The following is a 25,183-nucleotide window of genomic DNA, read 5'->3' as shown; positions in this document are numbered from 1 at the left end:
TGACCTATGACACCAAAAGTAGGTGTAAAATGAGTCTGTTTGGGTTTTGTGCTTAATTCTGAAAAGCTATTTTGTAATTTGAGTGGGGAATAGAATTTACCTTACTGATACTTCACCTTGAAAAAGTACTTGTTCTCCAACCTTCCAGGCTGATTTGATGCTTGTTTAACTGGGAGGTGTTTAGTCATCATCCTTGATTAGCTTAGGGTAACATTAGACATTTTGTGATCTCAGTGAAAGAGGATTTCGTTACACAGGCAACTGTGTTATATCTGAATTCTGATTTAGTGCCAGAGCCATTTGCAAGAAAACAATTTTCTAAATATTACCAAAAACTATGCAAACTAGTATTGACAGATGGCTGTAAGATAGACATTAAAATGGTCCACTTTAACAGTTTATATTGGATTTGGTTGCTGTTGTTGTGTTTAGATTAATAAAAGGAAAGCAAATGACAAAAATTCATGCATTTTGAAATCTAGACAATACTGGTGCATAATGAAATCAAACATACATTATATACTCTATTACTCCGTGTCAGTCTTTGTTACAGAGTAACCTCTAGACTGATACTGAATAAATACAAATGAACATATTCCTGGGCAAATACCTTGAGCCATGTCATGATGGAGCTGTTTCTCTGTCTTTTCCTATCATCCCTGCAAAAGTCAGCATCACTGCCTTAAAACTCCAGAGTTTTTATTCTGCTTTGTTCTTTTAATTTACTCTGGGGACAGTCATGGCCATAGCTTTTTTTCTGTTAATTTCAGCAGAAGGGCAACTTTCTTCCATCAAATCCAAAACCAAAACCACGTCCCAGTTAGAGTAGTAGAAAGAGAATTACATGTAGTAGAACCTTCTTATTGAGATTATAATACAGCAACTATGAAGTTCTGACTTCCAGAACTAATTATGAAAAATAAGGCATCTGAATTTCTTCTACTGTTATGACTTTACTGATTCTGTTATGAATTATTGATGTTATGATTATTGATAAAAATATGACTAGAAAATTAATACTGTATTCTTAAGATTTTGAATGTGATTTTTTTTTGTCTTTATAAATAAATACTGCAGTGCTTTTAAGTATGTTTCTAAGAAAAATTAGTCAAATAATTGCAGAATAGTTGTTTGGTTCTGAGAAACTTTATTTTTTAAAAATATAATTCAACAGACAAGAATAGTGGAAACTGTATAATTGAAATAACTGATTATAGTGCAGTGACCAGAAAGTGTCTGTCAATAAATCAGGGGAAAATAATCCCTGTGAATAGCTTTTAGAATTTAATTTAATATACTTTTCCCAGGTTGACCTACACTTCATGAAAAAGATACCACCTGGAGCTGAAGCATCAAACATCTTAGTTGGTGAACTGGAGTTCCTGGACCGTGCGGTTGTTGCTTTTGTTAGGTTATCTCCTGCAGTGCTGCTTACGGGGCTAGCTGAAGTTCCAATCCCAACAAGGTACAGTTGTATTTATTTCTTTTCATGTTTTCCTGACAGCCTTGTGGAGACAGGGTGATGTGACCTTCAGCTTTGTAATTTATTATGTTATGAATTTGCTTCTTTCTTTAACAGAACCATCTCTTAGAGACATCTTTCCAGTAATCCTTTAAATGGATGTATGGGTATTTTCAGAAACATGCCATTTGTGTGTGCAGATGATAATATTTGGCAGAAGTAGAAATGGTGGTTTGTTAGGTTACAACACAGTTTATCCTATACAAACTGGTAATACTGCAGATGGAATACTAAGGTGAAATATTCAGCTTAGAATATTTCATCTGGAACTGGAACTACTTGTGTGACACTGCATTAATTATGTCCAGAAGAAAAAAAATGAAGAAGGAATTGAGTAAAGGGAAGAAACAAACAATGTGATTTGATTGACTAGGGATAGTGAATGGATTAAGAATATGCTGTAAATGTCACACTCCTCTAAAAGTTACTTTGTAGATACTTGCATGGTAATGAATGTGATTTTTACCCATAAATTTTTATTAGATATTTTTTTTCTAAATTGAAACTTTTTCTGATGAGGTATTTTGGTTCTGAGAACAAATGATGAGGAATTAAAAAAAAAAAAAGTAAAGTATATTTTATAGTCAAATAAAAAGCATTTAAGTAGATCTGCATATATATTGTTTTCTGCTAGGTTGATTCAGATCAAAACTCCAAAGTGCTTCTTCCATATGAGTTCACCGACTTAACTTTTACAGTCTCTCACTGTTTTTTGGTATTGTGCATGTGTTTGTACATATATTCTGTCTCTCTTTCCCCTTCCCTCTTTTAGTTTCTATAAAAGTAGAATTCCAGCTGAAGACAGTAGTTTGTTCCAGTTGTTTGGGACACTCAGGAAGGAGTGTTATGATATGGAATGCAATGCTGACACTCAGATCCTTGCTCCTAGTCCGATAAACAGTAAAAAATTTTCTTTAAATTGTAGTTACTTTGTAGCTGCTTTGGACATGACTTTTTTTTTCTCCTTTTCTAATTTTTGCATGTGTATAAGGAACACTGAGGAACTGAGCAGGCTTTGGAAAAAAAGCTTCAGAAGCCTTTCCTCATAACTTCCCCCAGCTTCCCACAAAAAAAACCCCAACCAAAACATCAAAAGGAAAACAACAGATTTCTTTATGTTTGGACAAAAGAAAATTAAATCATTAGAAATTAGGATAATTAAGAATTTCTGCAAAAATGTTTATTTAAAAAAAATGATACTGTCAGTAAAAAAAATGTGTCTTTTGCATTTTAACAATACTAAGAACTTCAGTTATCTCATTTGAGCCTGCCTTTTGCATTTCACAGCCTTTACTAGCCCCAAGCCTAGAGTAGAGGTTCTCTAGAGCCTTAATGGGAGTAAGAACAATTTAAAATCATTTTTATTTGGGGTAATTTAACTTCCCCAGTATTTCAATAATGCTATGACTACTACCATACCATAGTTGATTCCATTGAATTAACAGAATTAAGTAACTTCATCATCATAGAATCATTTAGGTTGGAAAAGACCTTTAAGATCATCAAGTTCAGTCAGTACCCAGCACTACCAAGTCCACCACTAAACGGTGTCCCTAAGCACCGCATCTATGCTTTTTTTAAGTACTTCCAGGGATGGTGATCCTACCCCTTCCCTGGGCAGCCTGTTCCAATGCTTGACCACCCTTTTGGTGAAGAAAGTTTTCCTAATATCCAATCTAAACCTCCCCTGGTGCAACTTGAGGCCATTTCCTCTCATCCTATCACTTGTTACTTGGGAGAAAGAGACCTACCCCCACCGTGCTACAACCTCCTTTCGGATAGTTGTAGACAGCAAGTAAGGTCTCCCCTGAGCCTCCTTTTCTCCAGGCTGAACAACCCCATGTTAACGTTAATGTGTTCTGTGCATAGCTTATAATTGCATATATTTATTATGTAAGATAAGGTTTGTTATGTAAGGAGGTTTTGATAGTCTCAATCAAGTCTGACTGTGAAGCTTAGGATGTATTTTTGGAAGGTTTTTTCACATTTTTTCTAACCAGAGCTTCATGTTTAAATGCATGTGTGAGAATCTTGAAGGAGATTATATATAATATTTGTCTTAGAGGTTCTTCTAGTCCAATTTTTAAATAAGTATTTCTGTAGTATGTATAGCTACTTTCAACCATTTATCCTCTACAGGTTTTCTAATTTACCTTTTATTTTCAGATTTTTGTTTATTCTTCTTGGACCACTGGGTAAAGGGCAACAGTACCATGAGATTGGAAGATCAATTGCAACATTAATGACTGATGAGGTATTTTTATTCATGGCTTGGTTTTAGTAATTTTGTACTGACTGAAGAGGTTTAATAGGGAATCTCCAGTGTGGAGTCGTTCAGATGAAATGTAGCTAATCACGCTTATGATGCACAATTAGCATTTTAGTTCATTTCATGATCCTGTAACAGCCCAGATTATGCTGCTGTGAGGAGGTAACAAAATGAGAAACAATATTCCCAAGCAAAGATGTCTCTGCTGATAATATTCCATTTTACACAGTTACGTTCCAGTGGAATTAATTGTGTTCTAAACTGTAAAATCTCTAGAACATTTAGCACCCATAAGGATGTTTTTCCATAGCAGCCAGAGCTTCTATGAAAACTATATACCAGAAGCTCTGGTCAGTTGAACCTGAGATTGATTGTTTGGTGGGAAATGCATGAAGTGCGTTCTATTTCAGAGAAGAGGAGTCATCATGAAAAATGCTATGAGAGCATTCCTTTGCCCATCTCTTTTTTTCTTCCGCATACACTTCTCCATTTTTCACAGGTGTTCCATGATGTTGCTTACAAAGCAAAAGACCGCAATGACTTGGTGTCTGGAATAGATGAGTTTCTTGATCAGGTTACTGTTCTTCCTCCTGGAGAGTGGGACCCAACAATTCGAATAGAACCACCTAAAAATGTTCCCTCTCAGGTTTGTACACTGTAAAATTTAGATGCTTTTAAATGTTGTGACGAATTTTTACTATGTAGAATTAAGTCTCACTAATTTAGCATTTAGCAGAGTTACTATGTAGACATTTTGCATGCGCGCTCTCTCATTTTTTTCGGTTAATTTGCTTTAAGACAACACTTGTCTTGCAAGCATACATTATGGTGATGGCATTTTGTGTACTTCAATACTGATTCTTTCCTGAATAAAGACAGATAGTTTTATCTGAAGGTCTTAAATTCAGGGGTGATTGGTCATAAACATCTTTGATTAATCTGAACATCCATGGTTTGCTTTTCTTCTAAGACTATTGCAGGAATTGATCAAAGCAGCCTGGCTTACTGCTCTTTTAAATATTTTCTGCATTCAATTCTTTAGATTTCTTGGACCACAATTCCTTTTACTGTTTTCTGTTATAGAACTCCTCGAGAGCTATGAAGCAGTTACGTTGATGAATCTTACAATAAAATGTACATGTTTAGTCTTTCAACTCTCAAAGCTTGTTTCCTCTGCTAAAATTATATTTTGGTTGGTAAGACCCATGAGAAGTATCTTTTCCTCCTGGCAGGAGAAGCGTAAGATCCCAGGAGTGCCAAATGGAACAGCAGCCCATGGGGATGCAGAACAACCTGGAGGACACTCTGGACCAGAACTGCAACGCACTGGAAAGTTAGTGAAAACATATGCAAAATCTTCAGTGTTATAAGTGATGCACTTCCAAAGGAATCATAATGGTCTGGTTTTCTCTCAAATGACTGACTTTGGCATATGATTGTTTCAGACTTTTTTCCTGATTTGCATAACACAGTTGGAAAAAAGCAATACATGCTAATTTGCAGAGAGGCGGGGAGGGAAAGAGAATTTGAATTTTCACATTGTGTTTATTGCAGGCTCCTTTCTCCATTATTTATAAAGGTCAGACCTCTGTTAAACTTAATTAATGTTTCTTTTGTACAGCACAAAGGAAAAGTTGGGGATATTATGAAAGCTTTCAACTATTTTGTAGTTGAAGTTTCTGGGTTGTGCAGCTCTAGCATTTCTTTTTTACCTCAAAAAAACATAGTATGTCCTGGTACGTGAAGCAATGATTGCCATGATGGCTGCAATATACACACATTGGAAGAATTTGCCCCAAGGAACACTTATGTTCTCTTGACTATTATTGTGTGGTGTAAGTGCATCAGCTGTCAGTGGTTGCCTTAGTGCACTGCAGTTGTGCGACAGACTTTTCTTTTACCTTGCTGCCTCTTGATATTTAAACATCGTTCCTACCTGCATAAGGCTAAAGATTCAGCTGAACTGTTGGTGTACACAGTGGGGCAGAGGAGGTGATGGCTAGTCTGGCTGTAAGCCGTTCCCTCACTGGTGAACCTGGTGATTGACAGCTTGAAGAATTTTTCTGATATTTGGGAGGCAGTGGCACTTTGTCTTCCTCTTTACCCCAGCAACATCTGATACATTGCATGCCTGTTAGAAAAGAGCACTGTGGGGATATATACTTTAACTGTATGGTATATTGTTAGGGAGCGTCTGTTCCTAAGTGTTTGATTATATTTAGCATAGTGTAAATGACAAAAGATGACAGTTCTTGTCCTTGGAAAATTGTGGCCTACATTCAGTTCTATCATCAAGTGTATTTAGGAACAGGTTCTCAAATAAAAAATGTGAAGCTGTATATGTAGACGTGTGGGCAGAGGGGCACTGTGGTAGCTCTCTGATTAAACAAATGCAAAGAATAATTTCACACAATAAATGGGATTTTATGTGTGGGGGCTAACAACTGTTCAGGAGTTTTGGGCCTGGATGATCAGATGAAGATTTTATAAAAGAAACATACAAATTAGTTTTTTTTAAAAAACACAACTTTCTGATTAAAGTTATGAAGACAGTGTTCCCAGAGACTTTTTTTCTGGGAAGGATGAATTATAAGATGATGTATTGTTTGATCAAGAGACAGTAGCTTCTCTGCAGTATATTTAAAGCAGTACTGTGGAAGAAACCTTGGTATGCCTTTTTAATCAATTTGATATCTCTCTCTCTCTCTCTCTCAGATTTTTTGGAGGATTGATTTTAGATATAAAAAGAAAAGCTCCCTTCTTCTGGAGTGACTTCAGGGATGCTCTCAGTCTGCAGTGTCTGGCATCATTTTTATTTCTCTACTGTGCTTGCATGTCCCCTGTCATCACGTTTGGTGGTCTGCTGGGAGAAGCAACTGAAGGTCGTATAGTATGTGTTAAACCTGAACTTTTAAAACAAACTTACATTCCTAGGGTTGTGGTTAGTATTTTCTTACCGTTGTGTGAATCACCTTTAAATATTGGTGTTTCAATGTTTAGAAGGCTACAGACTAAGACATTGCAAAAAGAACCTGTTTGAAAATGTATGGACACATCTCTCTGTATCACATTTAGAGTGCGATAGAATCACTGTTTGGAGCATCCATGACTGGAATTGCCTACTCTCTCTTTGGTGGACAGCCTCTCACTATACTTGGCAGCACTGGACCAGTTTTAGTGTTTGAGAAGATCTTGTTCAAATTTTGCAAGTAAGTGAAGGTCATGATATGCATCATCCCTTGGGTGGTGTTAGGTAAAAGTAGAGACACTGACCCCAAAGTTCCAACATCCGTAGAATATCAACAGTTTGTTTTGGAGTGCACTGCTTAGGCTTTCAGAGCCTGAAGATTACGCAGTGAATGAGACGAGTGATTGGTAATGCAGAAAGATTGATGGGTTTTTTAAATTGGTTTTTGTTTGTTTAGAAAAACACAACTGTTTTGAAGGGAGTGCAAGCTTCAGGATGCTTTTTGTTTTGGTGGAGTTTTTTGGTAACGTTTTCTACTCTGAGACAATACTTTTAAACCTGTGGTTTACCTCATCCCTAACTCATGCAAAAAGTGTTACTTCTCACCCAGGAAGTCAGTGCAGTAGCAGTGGTGCCATCTTTCAGTGGTCACTAATATAGGCCCTGCCCTTCCTCCCCCCAAGCAGAGGAGTGAAGCATCATGCCAGAACAGCATATCCCCACATTTATGTTAATGTGCTATACATGACATGCCTCTGCCACAGTGTGGGTAAAAATTATGTCTGCATCTTGGCAACCATCATGCTTCTCTCTGATCTTCTCTGCTTTTCTGTCTCATTGCTGTGACTTCTGCACCAAGATCTCTTGAACCTCCTGAGCAACATAGAGTAGGAGACCCTGCCTAACAGCCCAAAAACTCTTTTGTCACCTTCAGGTAGACCTTTCAGTTCTCTGTGATTAATGTCACCCAATGTGTTTGGAGCTCTATAATCATATACAATAAGCACACAGGACATCGATGACAGTTGTTGTTATAGCTATTCTTGCAGCTTAAGAAATTGGCAGATGTTGGCTGTTCGCGAGGCAGGATATGGGATAAAAAGTGGGTGGACCTTACACACTTCATGTGTGTGATTACTCTCAGAGTTGCTTGCTCACTTTAGTAGAGACAGAGATCTTTGCGTCCCATTAATTGGGAGGACAGTTCAAGTCAGGAGGTGATTTGACAGTATCTTCAGTTCACAATATGTAAATAATTTCTGATTTAGACTGTCCCCAGAATTGCACATCCCTAGTGAAAGGAAATTTTTGAGCTGCCTCTTCTCCATTTACTATGGTTGGACAAAAGAGAAACTGTTTAATTTTTTGGTTTTTTTTTTTTAGAGAGTATGGGTTGTCGTACCTTTCTCTGAGAGCTAGCATTGGTCTGTGGACTGCAATCCTGTGCATCATCCTTGTTGCAACTGATGCAAGCTCCCTAGTCTGCTACATTACCCGGTTTACTGAAGAAGCTTTTGCTTCTCTTATCTGCATAATTTTCATTTATGAGGCCTTAGAGAAGCTCTTTCATCTCAGTGAGACATATCCAATCAACATGCATAATGATTTGGATCTGCTGACAAAGTACTCGTAAGTAAGATTTCTTCTGTTAACACTGGGTTGGTTTTTTTTTCATAGGTTATGTTTTCTCTGTAAAGAACACAAACCAGTGCACAGCAGGAAAAGTTTGCAGCAGCTGCAAGCTTAACATGTGGAAGCTATTGAGTTAGGCATGATGCTGGCATATGAAGGTAGTAGTTACTGAGGGTATATGTACAAGCAGTACACATTTACTTAAGATAAGTAAAAAAAAATATCTTGGAGCTTTGAAAAGTTTACACACATGCAACTTAGGGAGTCCTGGAATAAAAAATAGGACTTGAAGGGACCTCAGCTTTAGCTCTGTATTCACATTTTTATTTAATGAGGTGTAGCTCAATGATGTTTTGCTATAACCTTGTTCTGATGATTTATAGTATTTTATTGGGTCTTCAGGCAACATTTTAATATCATATTTATATGGTTTGAGTTTTTTTCTTTCCAAATTGAAACATTGACCTATCTAAAAAAGATGTAATTTGATGTACCTCTTTTATTTTAACCTCTCTGGCAATTAAGGTTTAAGCTTCAGGAACTGAAGTAGATTTGGAATTGTTAGGTGCTTCTCATTGGTGATTGATTTTGTTGTAGTCAATTTGTTCTTAATAACAAGATTTTTAATGACTCCGTTTGAGCATCTTTACATTATTGTGGAGTTTTGACAGGTAATATTCTACTTAGGGAATAAAAAAGGGAATGGCTTTAATCAATATAGTTTCGTTTAGACAAGATCCTAGTCTGTCCTGAGGCCAATTACACCTGGTCACCTCAGCAACTAAAATGTCATTAAAAAGCATTTTCAGAGAAGATTGCCCTCCAGAAATGTTTTTATTATTTAACTGAACCTATTTGAACCTTGTGCATGAGCAGGGTGGAGCCCAAAAGGAACAATGCTTGAACAGTGCCACATCTTCTGTTCACTGGAAAAACAAGAGCGTCTCAACCAAATGTCTCATTTGCATTTTAAGCTGGGAAAACAAAACACAGCAACTGCGAAAACATTTGAGCTTTGTGTATGTTATCACTGGAAAAATAGTTAGCAAGTCCTGAATCTGAATGCATGTTATACACCTTAATACGCAGAAGTTAAATTATAGAAACTGTAGTTCTGATGTGATATACTCTCTCATCATACTGAAAAAATATTCCTCTCCGATAGTTTAATCAGTAGACAAAAGAATATTAATTTGAAGAGAAACCAATAAGCTTCAAGAGTAGACCATGCATGCAACTGAGGTTATATGCTGATCTTATTTAACTTCACTTGTTTGAAGTTGGTATTTTACTCTAAAGAGCCTCATATAGCACAGTGTTTATGGATTAATTTTTTTTCCACTTCAAAGTAGTCATCTCAAAGGGAAAGAGAATATGATGTTCTCATATGGTTTTGAAAAACAGATGTTGAAATACTCTGCAAAGACAAAAAAACATTCAGAAACCATTTAGCGGGCGGAGCTGAGAGGTTAAGATATGTAATGGAAAGCATAAACACAAATAGAGATATGGATTTCTGGGTAGCTAACTCTATTTGTGGTTAGCTGAATCCCATGATGTCGCTTGAGATTTCAAAGAAGTAAGATTAACAGTCTTGCTTGCATAGGGGTACAGTGGTAGGTATCTCTATATTTTATGAAAGTGTTTTATCATCATAATCCTTATGTTTACAAATAAACGTTTTTGGTTTTATTTAAAATTCCAGTCATTGATCAGAATCCCAAATTGATTTTTGAAGGGTGTTTTTTACTTGCTGCCTGCCTTTTCTAACTGTCTTCACTGAATGTCACATATGTGGAGCACGCAGAATGGTAAACCAGCAGCAATTGTTGTCCTGCAATTAGAGATATTTACTTGACCTGTCCTATGGTGTTAGATTTTACAAACACAGTTCCTGAAGAAGTGTCTTCCAGGTGTTTGGAAGGAAGAATTAACCATTGCCTGGTTGTTTCAAACACATATATAGCTATAAAAATTATTTGATATAATAGTTATGTAGTTATTTATGTGGTTATCATTTCATACCTATATTCTCAGTTATTCTTTCACTCTGTGTAGATAGTACAAATAAACTGACTTTTAAACTCTTGCATTACATTTCACTGTTGGCATTTAAGTTGTATCTTCTACTTGCATCACTATACTATTTATTATCGATATCATGTCCATGGCAACTGACCCCACTAATACCAAAATGACTAGTTGTAGACATAGTTATCAGCAGCATAGCTGTTATGGGATGTGGTTTATATATATTTTTTTTTTAACCTTAAAACTGATTGTTGGAAACATCAGTATGCATATTGATTGTCTTGCAAGAGTACATCTGCCGATTCCAAGGATCTGTGCTCTGAACGCAGCAAAACAGTAATTCCAGCCTTTTCTGTTCTCGCTCCTCCCTTCTCCTTTATCCAAGTTTTTGTTTGTTGTTTAGAACCAGCCCCAACAGGTTGGGAAAGTGGTGTGGCCTGTTGGAGCAACTCTACAATCAGTTCCCCAGTGCTTTCACAGCAGGCTTCATGCAACCTGAACTCCACGGGCTTGCTGGGCAGATACATATGTATTAATTATTCTGTCCAGACACAGTGGCCATTTGCCCAGAACATGAAGATACCACAATTATCATCCATCTCCATGGGATCATCATAAGATAAAACATTTCAAATAACTCTCGGTTCCTCCTCAAACATCTGTACACATCTCAGTTCCAGAAGGTTCAGAAACCAGAAGATGAAAAAGCATAAAAGCTTACTTGAAATAAAAATCTCATTTTTGTGTACTTGAAATTGGGGAATATTACGTTCATAAGGAATTAGAAGCTGCTTCTGCAGCATCTGACTCCAGTTCTTCTACTTGTAGTTTAAATGGGTAACAAACTTGGGCTGAAACTGGTCCTGTCCTTAAAGGACCAGCATACTCTGTTACAGAAGCTAATTAGTATCTGCTGTTTTGCTAATTAAAACAGCTGTTTGCATTTTCCTCTTCGGGGATTTTAAAGACAAGTTTTTAATTGTTAGTAAAGCCTTGGCAGTTCTTTAATTAGCAATGGGTGAACTTCAAAAGGTTGAGTAACTCATTTCTCTTTGAATGCTCAGCCAAAGCTAATGTAAAACTTTATCTTGGATCTGCAATTCTGTGCTAGAAAACTCAGGTTATACTCTAAAATTTCTGTGTTATCTGTGTTCTGCCTGTTGCCAACTAAAAAAGTTAGATGATAAATAGGTCAGGAACATTTTACATTTGAAGCTTTCAGTGTATGCTGTGGCCCAGCCCCCCTCTCTTCTCCCATGGGCTTTCTGAGGATCATCTGATGTCCACAAGTAGTCGGTCTACATCCCAGTACTGTTGCCTTTGCCCTGGTGAGTTTGACCCAGGAAAAGTCATCGGCATGCTGTTAGTACTGTCCTTTGGAGTACCAGAAAGACAAAGAAAATAGTAATTTAAAATGGTTGATGTATTTCGCCAGATTGGAACCATATTTCAAGTGGGAAAGAAAACCCATTCTGTATTTTGGGTGGGTTTGGATTCTGTCATAAACAGTCTCTGTTGCAGGAGTTTGATGTGAAATACTGTACTGCATGCACCTCCTCCTACATTTAAATGAGTATAGGGGTATCTGCCATAACAAGCCTTAGAGATATAGAAAGAATATTCAGAACAGTTGGGAATTTTTTTTTTCTTTTTTAAAAATCAAGTGGACCCAAATATTTGAAAATCAGCTGAAAGCCCTCCTAAAAAAATTCTTAAAAAAAATTGTATTTACCATTTTACCATTTGAGGTAGAAGATACGAGTTTGAGTTTGTTATAGATTTGCATTTAAAAAAGCCAAAAATATCTTTACTTGCATGTCCTAATTAATGTAGAACTAGTCCTAATGCACTTTTTACTCATTTTCTTTATTATAATTGTTTCTTACTCTTGTGTTGAAATATTGGCCCTAATCGTCAGGTGATCTACTTGAGGGCAAATCCATGCAGCATTCATTTGTGACTTTTTCTTAAAACACCACCTTTATGACATGGACAATAAAAACTAAGGCATTTATGAGCTAAATCAAAAGAAGGGCAAAGACAATGTGATTTTCAGTGTGCTACTGTGTTGCAATTTTTTCTTTTTAAACTGCATAGTTTTGAAGGAATTTAAATATAGCAGCTGCATTGTTTATTAAGTAAAATACATGTATTTTTTGATCTGGGCTCTCCCTCCTTTCTCCCTCCTTTCTCCCTCCTTTCTCCCTCCTTTCTCCCTCCTTTCTCCCTCCTTTCTCCCTCCTTTCTCCCTCCTTTCTCCCTCCTTTCTCCCTCCTTTCTCCCTCCTTTCTCCCTCCTTTCTCCCTCCTTTCTCCCTCCTTTCTCCCTCCTTTCTCCCTCCTTTCTCCCTCCTTTCTCCCTCCTTTCTCCCTCCTTTCTCCCTCCTTTCTCCCTCCTTTCTCCCTCCTTTCTCCCTCCTTTCTCCCTCCTTTCTCCCTCCTTTCTCCCTCCTTTCTCCCTCCTTTCTCCCTCCTTTCTCCCTCCTTTCTCCCTCCTTTCTCCCTCCTTTCTCCCTCCTTTCTCCCTCCTTTCTCCCTCCTTTCTCCCTCCTTTCTCCCTCCTTTCTCCCTCCTTTCTCCCTCCTTTCTCCCTCCTTTCTCCCTCCTTTCTCCCTCCTTTCTCCCTCCTTTCTCCCTCCTTTCTCCCTCCTTTCTCCCTCCTTTCTCCCTCCTTTCTCCCTCCTTTCTCCCTCCTTTCTCCCTCCTTTCTCCCTCCTTTCTCCCTCCTTTCTCCCTCCTTTCTCCCTCCTTTCTCCCTCCTTTCTCCCTCCTTTCTCCCTCCTTTCTCCCTCCTTTCTCCCTCCTTTCTCCCTCCTTTCTCCCTCCTTTCTCCCTCCTTTCTCCCTCCTTTCTCCCTCCTTTCTCCCTCCTTTCTCCCTCCTTTCTCCCTCCTTTCTCCCTCCTTTCTCCCTCCTTTCTCCCTCCTTTCTCCCTCCTTTCTCCCTCCTTTCTCCCTCCTTTCTCCCTCCTTTCTCCCTCCTTTCTCCCTCCTTTCTCCCTCCTTTCTCCCTCCTTTCTCCCTCCTTTCTCCCTCCTTTCTCCCTCCTTTCTCCCTCCTTTCTCCCTCCTTTCTCCCTCCTTTCTCCCTCCTTTCTCCCTCCTTTCTCCCTCCTTTCTCCCTCCTTTCTCCCTCCTTTCTCCCTCCTTTCTCCCTCCTTTCTCCCTCCTTTCTCCCTCCTTTCTCCCTCCTTTCTCCCTCCTTTCTCCCTCCTTTCTCCCTCCTTTCTCCCTCCTTTCTCCCTCCTTTCTCCCTCCTTTCTCCCTCCTTTCTCCCTCCTTTCTCCCTCCTTTCTCCCTCCTTTCTCCCTCCTGTGACCTTTTTGTATTTGAAATGCCATTAGCATTTGCAGGTTGGCATAGCAACTCCCTTATTTCTGCATTCTCCTCCTCCTGCTTTTTCCTACTGCTGTAGCAAATATATCTCCAGTTAGTGAATCCTGTCTGTAACAGCAATGCACATCAGTTTTAATGTGTGTATGAAATATTAGGATATAATTTTTCCTAGGAAAGGAGAACCCTACAACTGGCTGGATTAAAAACAGAGGTTCTCAATAGGAAAACAAAATAAGCGTCGTGTGTGAAAGGAATGTAATATAGAAAGCAATCCAGTATTCTTTAATATATGAGCATTTTAAGATAGTTGTCTTGGAAAACAGAAGATGAGTTATTTCTCAGTGTGAGGCTGCTTAGGTCTTGGGACTTTATATACCTTTTGTTTTTTACAAATTCTTGTTTCAGACTGATGAGTTCATGTTGTTTTTAATAATTCTTTACCAGAAGTGACTCAATTATTAACAGATTACATTGAATAATTTTAAAGTGATTTCTTGGCATAGTAATATGCATATTACAATCTGTCTTGGTATTGACATGCACTTAAGCATTAGGAGTAGAAAATCCCACTCTGATGTAATTAAGGAGCCAAGATCATGTCAATCTCAGTATCTTTCGCAGGCTATAGAAACCATTGCCTCTAGAAGGCATTGTGAAGATTAGTTTTGTGCATACCACTGTTTGCACAAGCAAGTTTTAAATCTTTAATTATCTCTGTAACTTAATCAAATATATTATTATAGGATGCAAATTATGTTGTTTTATACCCTGTATTACTTAAGGTGCAGGTGGAATGAGAAGTCAGTGGTGATAAGCACAGAATTTCTCATTAGGATCCCAGACATGTCATTGAATTCTGATTTCTGTAATGATTTCTTTGAACTTAGATATGAATATGAATTTTATAGGGTTTTTTCTACAATTAAGTAGCTGTGCCATATCCTGGGTGTCCTCCCCTATGGATGTCCCGCATCTTCTCAGAACCATAGAACCACCATCATTGAGTTTAACTGCTGGTTCCCTTTTGCTTCTTGATAAACCCTGGAACCCAGAAATTATTTTTCTTTATTCCATTTATTCTAGGATTTCCCTATGTCTGCCCAACCCAATTGACTCATTTTTATCTTTCTCTCTCTTTTGAGTCCAGGGAGTACCCGCCTGGCTTCATTCTGTCCTACTACTCATCCCCTCCACTTTGAAAGAGATCTCCTTGTTAAGTGATTCTCCACAGCACTCCGTTTGTAGTTGATAGCTGGTCTACACAAGGTCTTCAAAATCTAGAATGGCTTACGTGAAATCCTTGGGTGGTTCTGTTACAGTAAATTTATGTGTATTGATACACTACACCTGAACAATCAAAACTTAAGCTGACCATATAGCGTTATAGTATATTATAGTATATTATTTCCGTACCAGTGTTATACTGAGTCCTTTCCTTGGCTGTATGCTTTTTTAACTTTGGAAGCAGGGTGAAGTGACATCCTAGAACTATTTCTCAGTGAAAACTTTAATTTAAATTGTTAATATCCTGTGTGGTTACATTACTTTTCTGCACGTTAAGCTCTACGTATGGCAGTTACATATTGTAGTACTGCTAAGAATGTATGGACTGTATACTGCACAGGCAGCTAGTAAAGACCAACCTTTATGAGTAACAGTTGAGGCTGACAAAACTACAATGTGAATATAAATCTATTTTCTAGACTTTCCTCTTGACAGAATGTTATCCTCCTGACGTACTATCCAAAGAAACCCTATTATCTGAGATTTTTTCACTCTAACATCATTTTCCCTCCCTCAGATTCATTTCTATGTGTGTGTGAGAAATTGTTGTGCCGCTGAGTGCATTGCTTTCTGTTTTCCTCCTCAGCTTCACCAGCTAAACTATATAGACTTCCAGCTTTGGAGAATATACGTGGGTGCCTACTGATGTTCATGATTATCAGAGATGGGCTACTTAACATAATGACTCAATGGTCTAATTCAGGATGGCAGATCTCATGAATAAATGAAGAAAAATTTTTGTCTTGCAATGACAGCTGTGCTTTGAAAGGGTTTCATGATACTGAGAATAGAACTTAACTGACAAGCCCATTTCCCACCAGTATTAATTATTTTGTTTCCAGTCTCTTCTCCACTGAGACTTTGATTTCATTGTTATGAATGTTGACATGAGAAGGATTATAGTAAATATAATGCCAGGGATATACAGGTGTCGTAGGTGTGAGACAGCAGAGAAGTTGTCATGTACAATACTGTTGTCCCCTTCCCATAGCACTTGTTAGACAAACAGAAGGACTTTGAATGTCCATAATTCACATGAAGATGGTATATTTGGAGACAACCTAAACAGGCATAGCATTCTGCTATTGATACAGTTTCCTTTAGCCTTGTAAATGCAACATAAAGAATACTTGTGCATATATTCTAATACCTTACTTTAAAAACAAAATTAGTGATGTTATCTTCCATTCCATCTTCTCTTTCTGTCTCTATTATGTGATCAGCACACTTGCAGAGCATACTCTGTAACTTCCTCCTCATATTACCAAATATGTGCTCTAATATTCAGTGAGACGTATTGTTTAAACAAGCATATTTTGTAATTTATTTGTCATACTTGCCTGTTATTTTTTTAATAACATAAATACTCATATTGAGGAAATCTCATTCTCTATCTTAAGTGAGCCAGAAAGAGATTTTGCCCTTCTAGGAAGGGGAAATGCTACATTGGTTAATCATGAAGAAGCTGCAGTTGCATCTTTTATAGGTCAGATCCTTAGCTAGTATAAATAGATGTAGCTTGCAATGTGTGCATGGTGGAAAAATAGGAGCTCCAAAACAGTGCCTTATGAATTGGATAAAATCATCAATGCGAGTGCCCCTCCTAGTCTTGAAAACAGCATACTGAAAAATGGCACCTGCCTAGGGATGAATGGCCATGAGGCTTTCAAAGGAGCTGCACCATTGAAATATCTTTTATTTACTCATGGAAACACTGTGCAAGGCTCTTGTCTAAAGGTCTTATGTTGGCTGTAATGGCAGCAGAATGGACTAGCACCATGCTGCATGTTTTAAATCTGTGTGGGGAGGAGAGCACACATTGACAGGTTAAAGAAAAGAAAATGGTGAAGAACAAGTCTGAAGAATCAGGGGTAAGAGATGGAAATTAGAGGGGTTCCCCCACCAGACCCAGGTTAACTTCAATTGAACAGATAGGCCTAGGGAATAAATTTCTTGTTGTGTAGTAAACAAAATGTTATGGTCAGGATGAAACTGGTTTTAGTACAAAACCTTTCACTTGACTAGTTGTTGAGCAACAATGTTTATCTTCTAGTGCTGATCTGCAAAGGAGAGGGAAAATATTCCCCAAATTTACGTATAAAATAAGAGGTTTCTAGTTTACTAAGCCATGTTCCCTTTCCGATTGTCAAGAGAAAGAGTGATAGTCTTTTTGGTGCTAGTAAGGACAGTAATAACTATTCCTTTCATGGAACAAAGACCACCACTAGTTGTCTGAGATGTCCTGAAGTTGCTGTTGTCAAATCCTAACTCTGTTCTTTAAAAACAGGATAAGTTGTAGGAAATGTTGTGCACAGTGAAGTTATCACAGAATGGTCAGGGTTGGTAGGGACCTCTGGAGATCATCTGGTCCAGCTAAAGCAGGTTCACCTAGATCAGGTTGCACGGAGTCATGTCCAGGTGGGTTTTGAATGTCTCCAGAGAAGGAGACTCCACCCCCTCTCTGGGCAGCCTGCTCCCATGCTTTGTCACCCTCAAGGTAAATAAGTTCTTCCTCATATTCAGATGGAACTTGTGCTTCAGTTTTTGACCATTGCCCCTTGTCCTGTTGCTGGGTACTACTGAACCTGGCCCCATCCTCCTGACACTCACCCTTCAGATATTTTAGACATCGGTAAGATCCCCTCTCAGTTTTCTCTTCTCCAGGCTGAACAGGCCCAGCTCCCTCAGCCTTTCCTCAGAAGGGAGGTGCTCCAGCCCCCTAATTGTAACCCTCCGCTGGACCCTCTCCAGTGGTTCCCTGTCTCCCTTGAACTGGAGAGCCCAGAACTGGACACAGCGCTCCAGATTGTGCCCTCTCCAGGGCAGAGCAAAGGGGGAGGATCACCTCCCTCGACCTGCTGGCCATGCTTTTCCCAACGCGCCCCAGGATCCCATTGGCCTCCTTGGCCACACAGGCACACTGCTGGCTCATGGGCAGCTTGCTGTCCAGAGCTGCCTTCCAGCAGGTCAGCCCCAGCCTGTACTGGTGCGTGGGGTTGTTCCTCTCTAGGTGCAGGACCTTACACCTGCCTTTGTTGAACTTCATTAGGTTCCTCTCTGCTCAACTCTCCAGCCTGTCCAAGTCTTGCTGAATGGCAGTGCAGCCTCCTGGGGTACCAGGCACTCTGTCGAGTTTTGTATCAGCAGACTTGCTGAGGGTGCACTCAGTCCCATCATCCAGGTCATTGATGAACATGTTGAACAGGATGGAGCCAGTACTGACCCCTGAGGAACACTGCTGACTACAGTCCTCCAGCCTGACTCTGCGTCATTGGTCATAACTCTGAGCTTTGCCATTCAGCCAGTTCTCAATCCACCTTGCTGTCCACTCATCTAGTCCATGCTTCCTGAGTTTACATATGAGGATGTTATGGAAGACAGTGTCAAAAGCCTTGCAGAGATCAATGTAGACAACATCTACCACTCTCCCCTTGTCTACCCAAGCAGTCATTCCCATCATTAGAAGGCTATCAGGTTGGTGAGGCATGATTTCCCTTTGGTGAACCTGTTGACTGTTCCTGCTGGCTGCCTCCTCCACACACTTCAAGATGAGCTGAGTCCCCCTTACCCTTTTTAAAGCCTGGAGTGACATTTCCTCCAGTCCTCAGGCACCTTCCTGTCCTCTGTGACCTTTCAGAGATGATGGAGAGTGGCTTGGCAATAACACCTGCCAGCTTCCTCAGCGCTCGGGGGGTGCATGCTATCAGGGCTCATGGATTTGTGGGTGTCAGGTTTGTTTAAGTGATCTCTAAACTGATCCTCCTTGACCAAGGGAGAGTTTTCCTTTCTCCAGACTTCCTCTCTGGGAAACGAGAGGGCCGGCCTTGGCAGTGAAGACTGAAGCAAAGAAGACATTCAGTAACTCTGCCTTCTCTGTGTCCTTCGTCACCAGGGCACCACCTCATTCAGCAGTGGGCCCATGTTTTCCCTAATCACCATTTTCCTGCTGATGCACTTGAAGAAGCCTTTCTTGTCCTTGACCTCCCTCACCAGATTTAATTCCAAATGAACCTTAGCCTTCCTCATTGCCTCCCTGCACATCCTGATAACGTCCCTATATTCCTCTCAAGTGGCCTGTCCCTTTTTCCATATCCCATAAACTTCCTCCTTCTGTTTGAGATTTGTCAGAAGTGTCTTGCTCATCCTTGCAGGCCTTCTGCGCCTTTTGCTTGATTTCTTTCTTAAGGGGATGCACCTGTATTGAGCTTGGAGGAAGTGATGCTTGAATATTAGCATTAGTTATGATAGCTGCCTCAAGTTAATGAAATTTATGAAATTGAGACTTGTGAAACAAAAGCAAAAAGAACTAGAAAAAATGTGGGGTGGTTCAGAGGACAAAGAAGAGAAGGGGGAGGCTGTTATCAGTGACCTATACTGTTACAGCTGGATTAGTGCTAAAGATTTAGCTGAAGCCTTGATCCTCCTGTAAAAGGGAGAGAGCTACAGGCTCAAGAGGATACCAGTTTGTCAGCCAGTCCTAAAATGTATTATTTCTAACCTACCAACCTACCTTTGTTCCCCATCCCATTTTGCGAAGAGTTTTTGAGCACCTTGGAAGATGTGAAGGCAATAAAGACTCCTTGCTCTGGTTATTTTTCTAGGTAGCAGGCTCAGGCCGTTATTCTTCTGTTACTTTCTTCTTCTGTCAGTTCTGATCTTAGGGCAGTTCTCCTGCAGTTTCCTGAAGACTGTCTCATCTGAAATAGTTTTTTAGTCTACCTCAAATGTATAAGCCACCTTGTAATAGGCTGTATTATGTTTAAATACCCTAGAAGAAAGTAAGCTCCACTGATTTCTGCTTAGTTGCAAAATACAGACATTTTAAATACAGGAGGGAGGGAGGGTGACTGGGTATCTCGTGCCATTTTAGTTCTCTTAGCGCCTCCAGCTGCTGTGAAAACAAAGGCATGAGTCACCATAGACTGCCTGACATATGTGCCAACCCATCATGGATGTCACACATAACTATGGGGTACATAGGCACCCATGTTTAGACACCCTGGATTGCTCCTGGGAGATCAAAATGTCTGGCAGCAGCTCGAAGTGTAAAGATGCAAAAAGAATTCTTCTGTCATCAGTGTGATGAAATGGGTATATTGTTGAGATTAGCAGCAGAGATTTTTTTTTTTTTCCACTATAGTGGCACTTATGCTCTTGCTACCACAACCAGTGTCAGGTTCTTCCCTGCCTATATTCTTGCCATGAAAACAGCTTCTTCCTAGCCGTAATGAAAGAGAATCAAAGGAATAATTTTGTGCCTTTTAGCATAATGGAGATGATTGCTGGCTCCTTATTGCTAAAAGGCACGGGCGTATGTTGCTAAGTTGGTACTGTATTCAGAGCTGAATATGTTGCTTAAAAAATGTGTTTATAGGTGTATGTATAGTCTCTCGCTCATTGATAATAACATAAACTCCACACTCTCTTGTAGGGGGCAAGTGCTCAGCACTTTAAACAATTTTACAATAACTTAAGAGCATTTGAACCTCCAAGAGGCAATACATTTTTACTTATTTCAACCTTCTGAGTAATATTTTATCAGGAAAGTAGAAAGATGTTGTTAGTAATTAACAGTTCAGTGTATTTTCTCCTGAGAGCTGACCTCTCAGAGTTAAAAATGACAAAGAGACTAAAAGTTTTAAAAGATTAAGGTAGAAATCCTTATTTCACTAATAAGTGAGTTTCTTCTTGCAGGTCACTTGTGTCAGGAAATAGTTATCACTGAAGCAATTACATCTGTTATGAAATGTCACATTTTGGTAGATAATCTTGTATGTTCTGGCACTGAATGGTGCCTCCCGTTGTGTTTTCTGGGCTGGACATGGAGTGTCTTACTATCTCATATTTCCATAATGTTAAGCAATTAGTGTGATGCTGGAGACGGTTACACCATGATACAATCTCACATCAAAATATCAGCATAGAGTACCAAAACAAATGTAATGTTATGCATAGATCAAAACAATGAGATTATTGTTTGGATGATCTTCTCAAGAGAATGCAGGATCTGATCTTTATGGTTAGGGCCTAATTCTGCACCCATTCGGTGACAAAAGCTAGGTGCAGGGTGATTTTGGTCTGCGTGGGTGGTGTTTGCACAAGTCCATTGCTGATGAACTTGTAAAGGCCAGACTGGAACACTGTGAAGGGGGAAAGTGGTATTGATATGGAAATAAACAGGGCAATGATCTTATCTGAAGGTGAATTACTTGAGCTGTATTAAACTGTAGCTTCAATTGTCATGTTTCTGAGTAAGAAAATAGAACTTGTGGCTCCTCTAACTTTTAAATGTAACTTTGCAGTTTGCAGCAAGCGTAGCTGTACCATGTAGTGTTGGTGACATGCACAGTCTTCCCTTCTAGTGAGAAAGTGACTGTGATTGAACAGCCCACGTCACCTTGGCCTACTGTATTCAAACCCCAGTGGGCCATCGCCCAGCGTCTGGCCAGTCTGCGATCAGCGATGGACGGCAGGGGCCAGGGAGCTCCTGTGCTCACAGGAAACAGTAGTAACCTGAAATAGCCACCTCTGTATTGTTGCATGAACATCAAATAATCCCTTGCGATAACAGACGTACTGTTTGCTGACTTAATTATGCTACTGTAGCTCACTAGTAGTAATGTGCTTCATTTAACCCATCTCGTAGTATTTTAAACTACACATTAAACACACATTCATCCTGCACTAGGGGCCTGATCCAAAGCACGTGAAATATGTTTGAAAAATTCAGTCTACTTCAAGGACTTTTGGCTCAGGCCCTCTGTTTCTCTGAATGCTGTTGGTTTTTTGTTTTTTGTTTGCTTTTTGTTCAAGCTAGGAGTTGCACAAAGACAACCTGCATATCTCTCTGTATATATTAAATGCAGCTGTTGTCACATGTATAGTATTGTAATTGAAATACAGTGGCACTATTCTGTACTCATAATGTAGATGGTAGAACTTATGTAGAAAATGTTTACAAAACGAGATGAGAATTCTCATTTTATGGAAAGATAAACAGCCACAGAGAAAATAGATGGTGTAGGTAAGTGAATAAATTTCATACTCTTCTAGAACTGGAATGCAAATGTATGCTTAGTGGCTCTCTGCTCTATAGCCAGGTGTTATCCCTGTCCCCAAGTGCTCCTGAAAACTTTATCAGAGAGGAGAGCATAGAATTCATTTACAGACAACATAAGCATGTTAAAATACTAGTAGGATAGATAGTACTATGGATTTTTAAAGTGGGATTAGTTTAAAGAGAACTGCAAAGCACACTTGACATCTTGGAACCTGCAGCGTATCCTGCATATTTTGAAGGCTTTGTCAAAGAAAAAACCTCCCACAGTTGCTTCAGATGCCTTAAAGACTTAATTTTGATTTTAAATTACCTATTTGCAGTACTGTCCTCCCACACTGCCTCATCACGTTTTATATGTTAAAATACACAATTTAAAATGAAAAGCATGCTTTTAAAGCAGCTGTGGGGAAAGGAAAAACAATGGACGCAGAAGTTCACAGAGCCTTTGGTGCTGGTGATCTTGCAGAGCCCTGACAGTTGACCAGGCCGTTTGGCAGATTTGCACGCAAAGGCATTCTGGTAAAGAGAAAGAAAGAGGATACAGGGAGTTTGCATTTGAGAAATGGATCAGCCTGGAACTGTGCATAGCATCTGATCCCCACGTAGGGAAGTGTTAGGTATAAGGGGGTGGAACAGGACTGGCACATTCTCGGTATTACAAACTGTGCTCAGAAGTGTCAATAGAACAGGAGGAAAATAAGTGGAAAAACATGCTGTGGACAGTGGTTTAATTATGTCACATTACGTACTATATATGCATATGCACTTCACGGCAAATTATACTGTAGTAATAGCACTAGCTACTGAAATATGAACTGCTTCAAAGCATGCATTTACTAGATTCATTTGAACTAAAATTATCTGGCAAAGTAAAGCACAATTTCAATATGTCATAAAATTGATAATTAGGATTGGTATCTGATACATCTTTTATTATTAAGGAACAAATATTATTTTGTCTCTTCAGATGTAATTGTATGGAACCAGAACATCCTAGCAATAAAACCTTACAATACTGGCAGGACTACAATATATCTGCGTCCGATGTGCCATGGGGGAACCTAACTGTGTCAGTAAGTGGAATATTGGAACTTAATAGATAAAGGCATAAGCATAAATAATGTTGTCTATCCTACTGCAGCAAATATATTGAAAAAAATACCATTTTTTTCTGATCGTATCTGTTCAAATAAGGCATATAATATACTTAACTGAAAAAAGATTAACATAGACTTTGTAGCATTATCTCCTTTTGTAAGCATTTTGCAGCCTTTGGTAGTACACATTAAAGCAAGTATGGGTATTTTGTGCCCTGCTTTGGAAACTTCTTGACACCCTAGCACAAGAGTTTGACTGAGATTAAGTCTAAACATGTCAAATGACAATGGATTTGTCCTAAATTCTGCCAGACGGCAAAACCAAAATTCCCTCGTGTAGAAAGACTCAGAAATGTTTATTTCCCCTAAAACATTCCTACAGCTGTTGGGGCTATAAAGGGGAAAGGAAGGGGAGAATTTTGTAACTATTTCTCTTCAGTGACCGAATTTCTCTCTTGTGTAGACCTTCAGTGTTAAGTATGTCTTAGTTGTGTAATTTTCTTCTGGAGGATTGGGGAGCAAGCTACAAACAGTTTGGGGAGCTTGCATGGATATATAATTTGTTTCTAAACAGTACACTTTTCTGTGTTTAAAGGATTTATTACTTCAGGTTTGCCTTCCTTAAAGGAACACTTACAACTTGATTAAAATGCCACATCGAGATCAGGCTATCACTTTTTCTCACATTGCACAGTCAAAGACAACTGAGTGCAAAAGACACCAAACTGAAGGCATCCTTTAAAACTACAGCTGAATTAACCTCATTGTAGATGTAACCAGATGAAATGCTTAGAAGTCGATTGAGTGGACCACCTCTAGCAGATACTGTTTTTTCTTTCAAAGGCAGGAATGCAGAACTGGTGTCCTCCTACCATGAGTTAAGCTAGAGATGCCTTCCATGGCTGCTCTGTCTTGGTATCAAGGATTGCTCAACTCTGTTGGTGTGGCAACAGCAGAGAGAAAGTTGAGAACTGCTGGCCTGAGTGATTCCAGCAGTCCAGAATGAATATTCTCAAAACTGCAGCACACTCTAAGAGCATCTGTGCAGGGGCAGACTCCTCCTCTCACTTTCTCAGATCTCTGACAGTGTTTTTCAGAGTACATTTGCAGCCGAGGAGATTTAAAATAACAGATTTTGTTTTAACTATAAATGTAAAAGATCAGCTGCATTATATAAAACCCTTTAAAACTTCTGTGAAAGCTTATTACTGAAACTTGGGTTTACACGGGTAGCAGTATAACTGACCAACTTTTCCCATGAATGCCTACAGTTGTCAAAGAAATAACTGCAATTTTTCATACGTTCTTGTATTTAGTTCTTGCAAACATCATCAGGAAACTTCAATTCTCCTGTTCTAGAGAACTGCAGTAAAAGGTTAGACCTAGTTGTCTATACATATTTGGTCAGTCTCAGCCCACTGCCTTTTTTACTGCTCATTTCTTCCTGTTGTTTCATGTGTCTGATTTAAAAGTTTCAAGTTTCTGAAGATCTAGATTGGCGCTCTCTCTTTGAAACAACAGTAGGACCAACTTTTTTTTTTTTTTTCCCCTATCTAGGACCAAATCAATGTGAGCAAAGTGTTTATTCTGATGGTGACAAAATAATTTTCAGTAGGTGTATGATGAAAGTCATGCTTGTGCTGTACCAACATCAAGGTCTAGCTTAGGCCAGGACTAGTTCTCTGTTTGATGTCCCAGAATCTTGGGAATTTCCTGAAAAATTTTTTCCCCACCTGAAACCTATATTTCATGTCAAAGTGCATGATATTTATCCCAGATTTACTGCTATATCAGTATTAAAAGTTTCGCACTCCTTTGTGTCAGAGTCATCAAGTAGCAACTGGTTTTTTTCCAAGCCAGCTTTTGTTCAAAGCCAAAGTTTCTCATAACATGTCAAGCCACAGTATTGTGACGTAAGTCTGATGAGCTAATGACCCAGATCATTTGATACTAAAAGATCCTGATCTGGCAGGATATTGCTGCCTGGA

The 25,183-nt window shown here is 39.1% G+C and overlaps 1 protein-coding gene across 7 annotated transcripts in view; it reads left to right on the top strand.

Moving 5' to 3' along the window:
- The window catches only part of SLC4A10 (solute carrier family 4 member 10), a 162,294-nt gene that overhangs the window by 114,259 nt on the left and 22,852 nt on the right, over positions 1-25,183 (top strand). For all 7 annotated transcript variants that reach the window (XR_008733516.1, XM_055718247.1, XM_055718249.1 and 4 more), the window contains 8 exons: positions 1,308-1,465; positions 3,689-3,776; positions 4,291-4,437; positions 5,024-5,124; positions 6,507-6,681; positions 6,867-7,000; positions 8,143-8,388; positions 23,066-23,171. Coding sequence is in view for 6 of the 7 variants with exons in the window: in XM_055718247.1 (XP_055574222.1) it covers positions 1,308-1,465; positions 3,689-3,776; positions 4,291-4,437; positions 5,024-5,124; positions 6,507-6,681; positions 6,867-7,000; positions 8,143-8,388; positions 23,066-23,171 (1,155 nt within the window). In the remaining variant the exon portion in view is untranslated. The remainder of the gene's footprint in view (positions 1-1,307; positions 1,466-3,688; positions 3,777-4,290; positions 4,438-5,023; positions 5,125-6,506; positions 6,682-6,866; positions 7,001-8,142; positions 8,389-23,065; positions 23,172-25,183) is intronic.

The sequence above is a fragment of the Falco cherrug genome, chromosome 8, assembly GCF_023634085.1.
Source record: "Falco cherrug isolate bFalChe1 chromosome 8, bFalChe1.pri, whole genome shotgun sequence".
In the NCBI taxonomy this organism is placed as follows: domain Eukaryota; kingdom Metazoa; phylum Chordata; class Aves; order Falconiformes; family Falconidae; genus Falco; species Falco cherrug.
The sequence above is the reverse complement of the archived record's forward strand: the minus strand, read 5'-3'. Positions and strand labels throughout refer to the sequence as shown.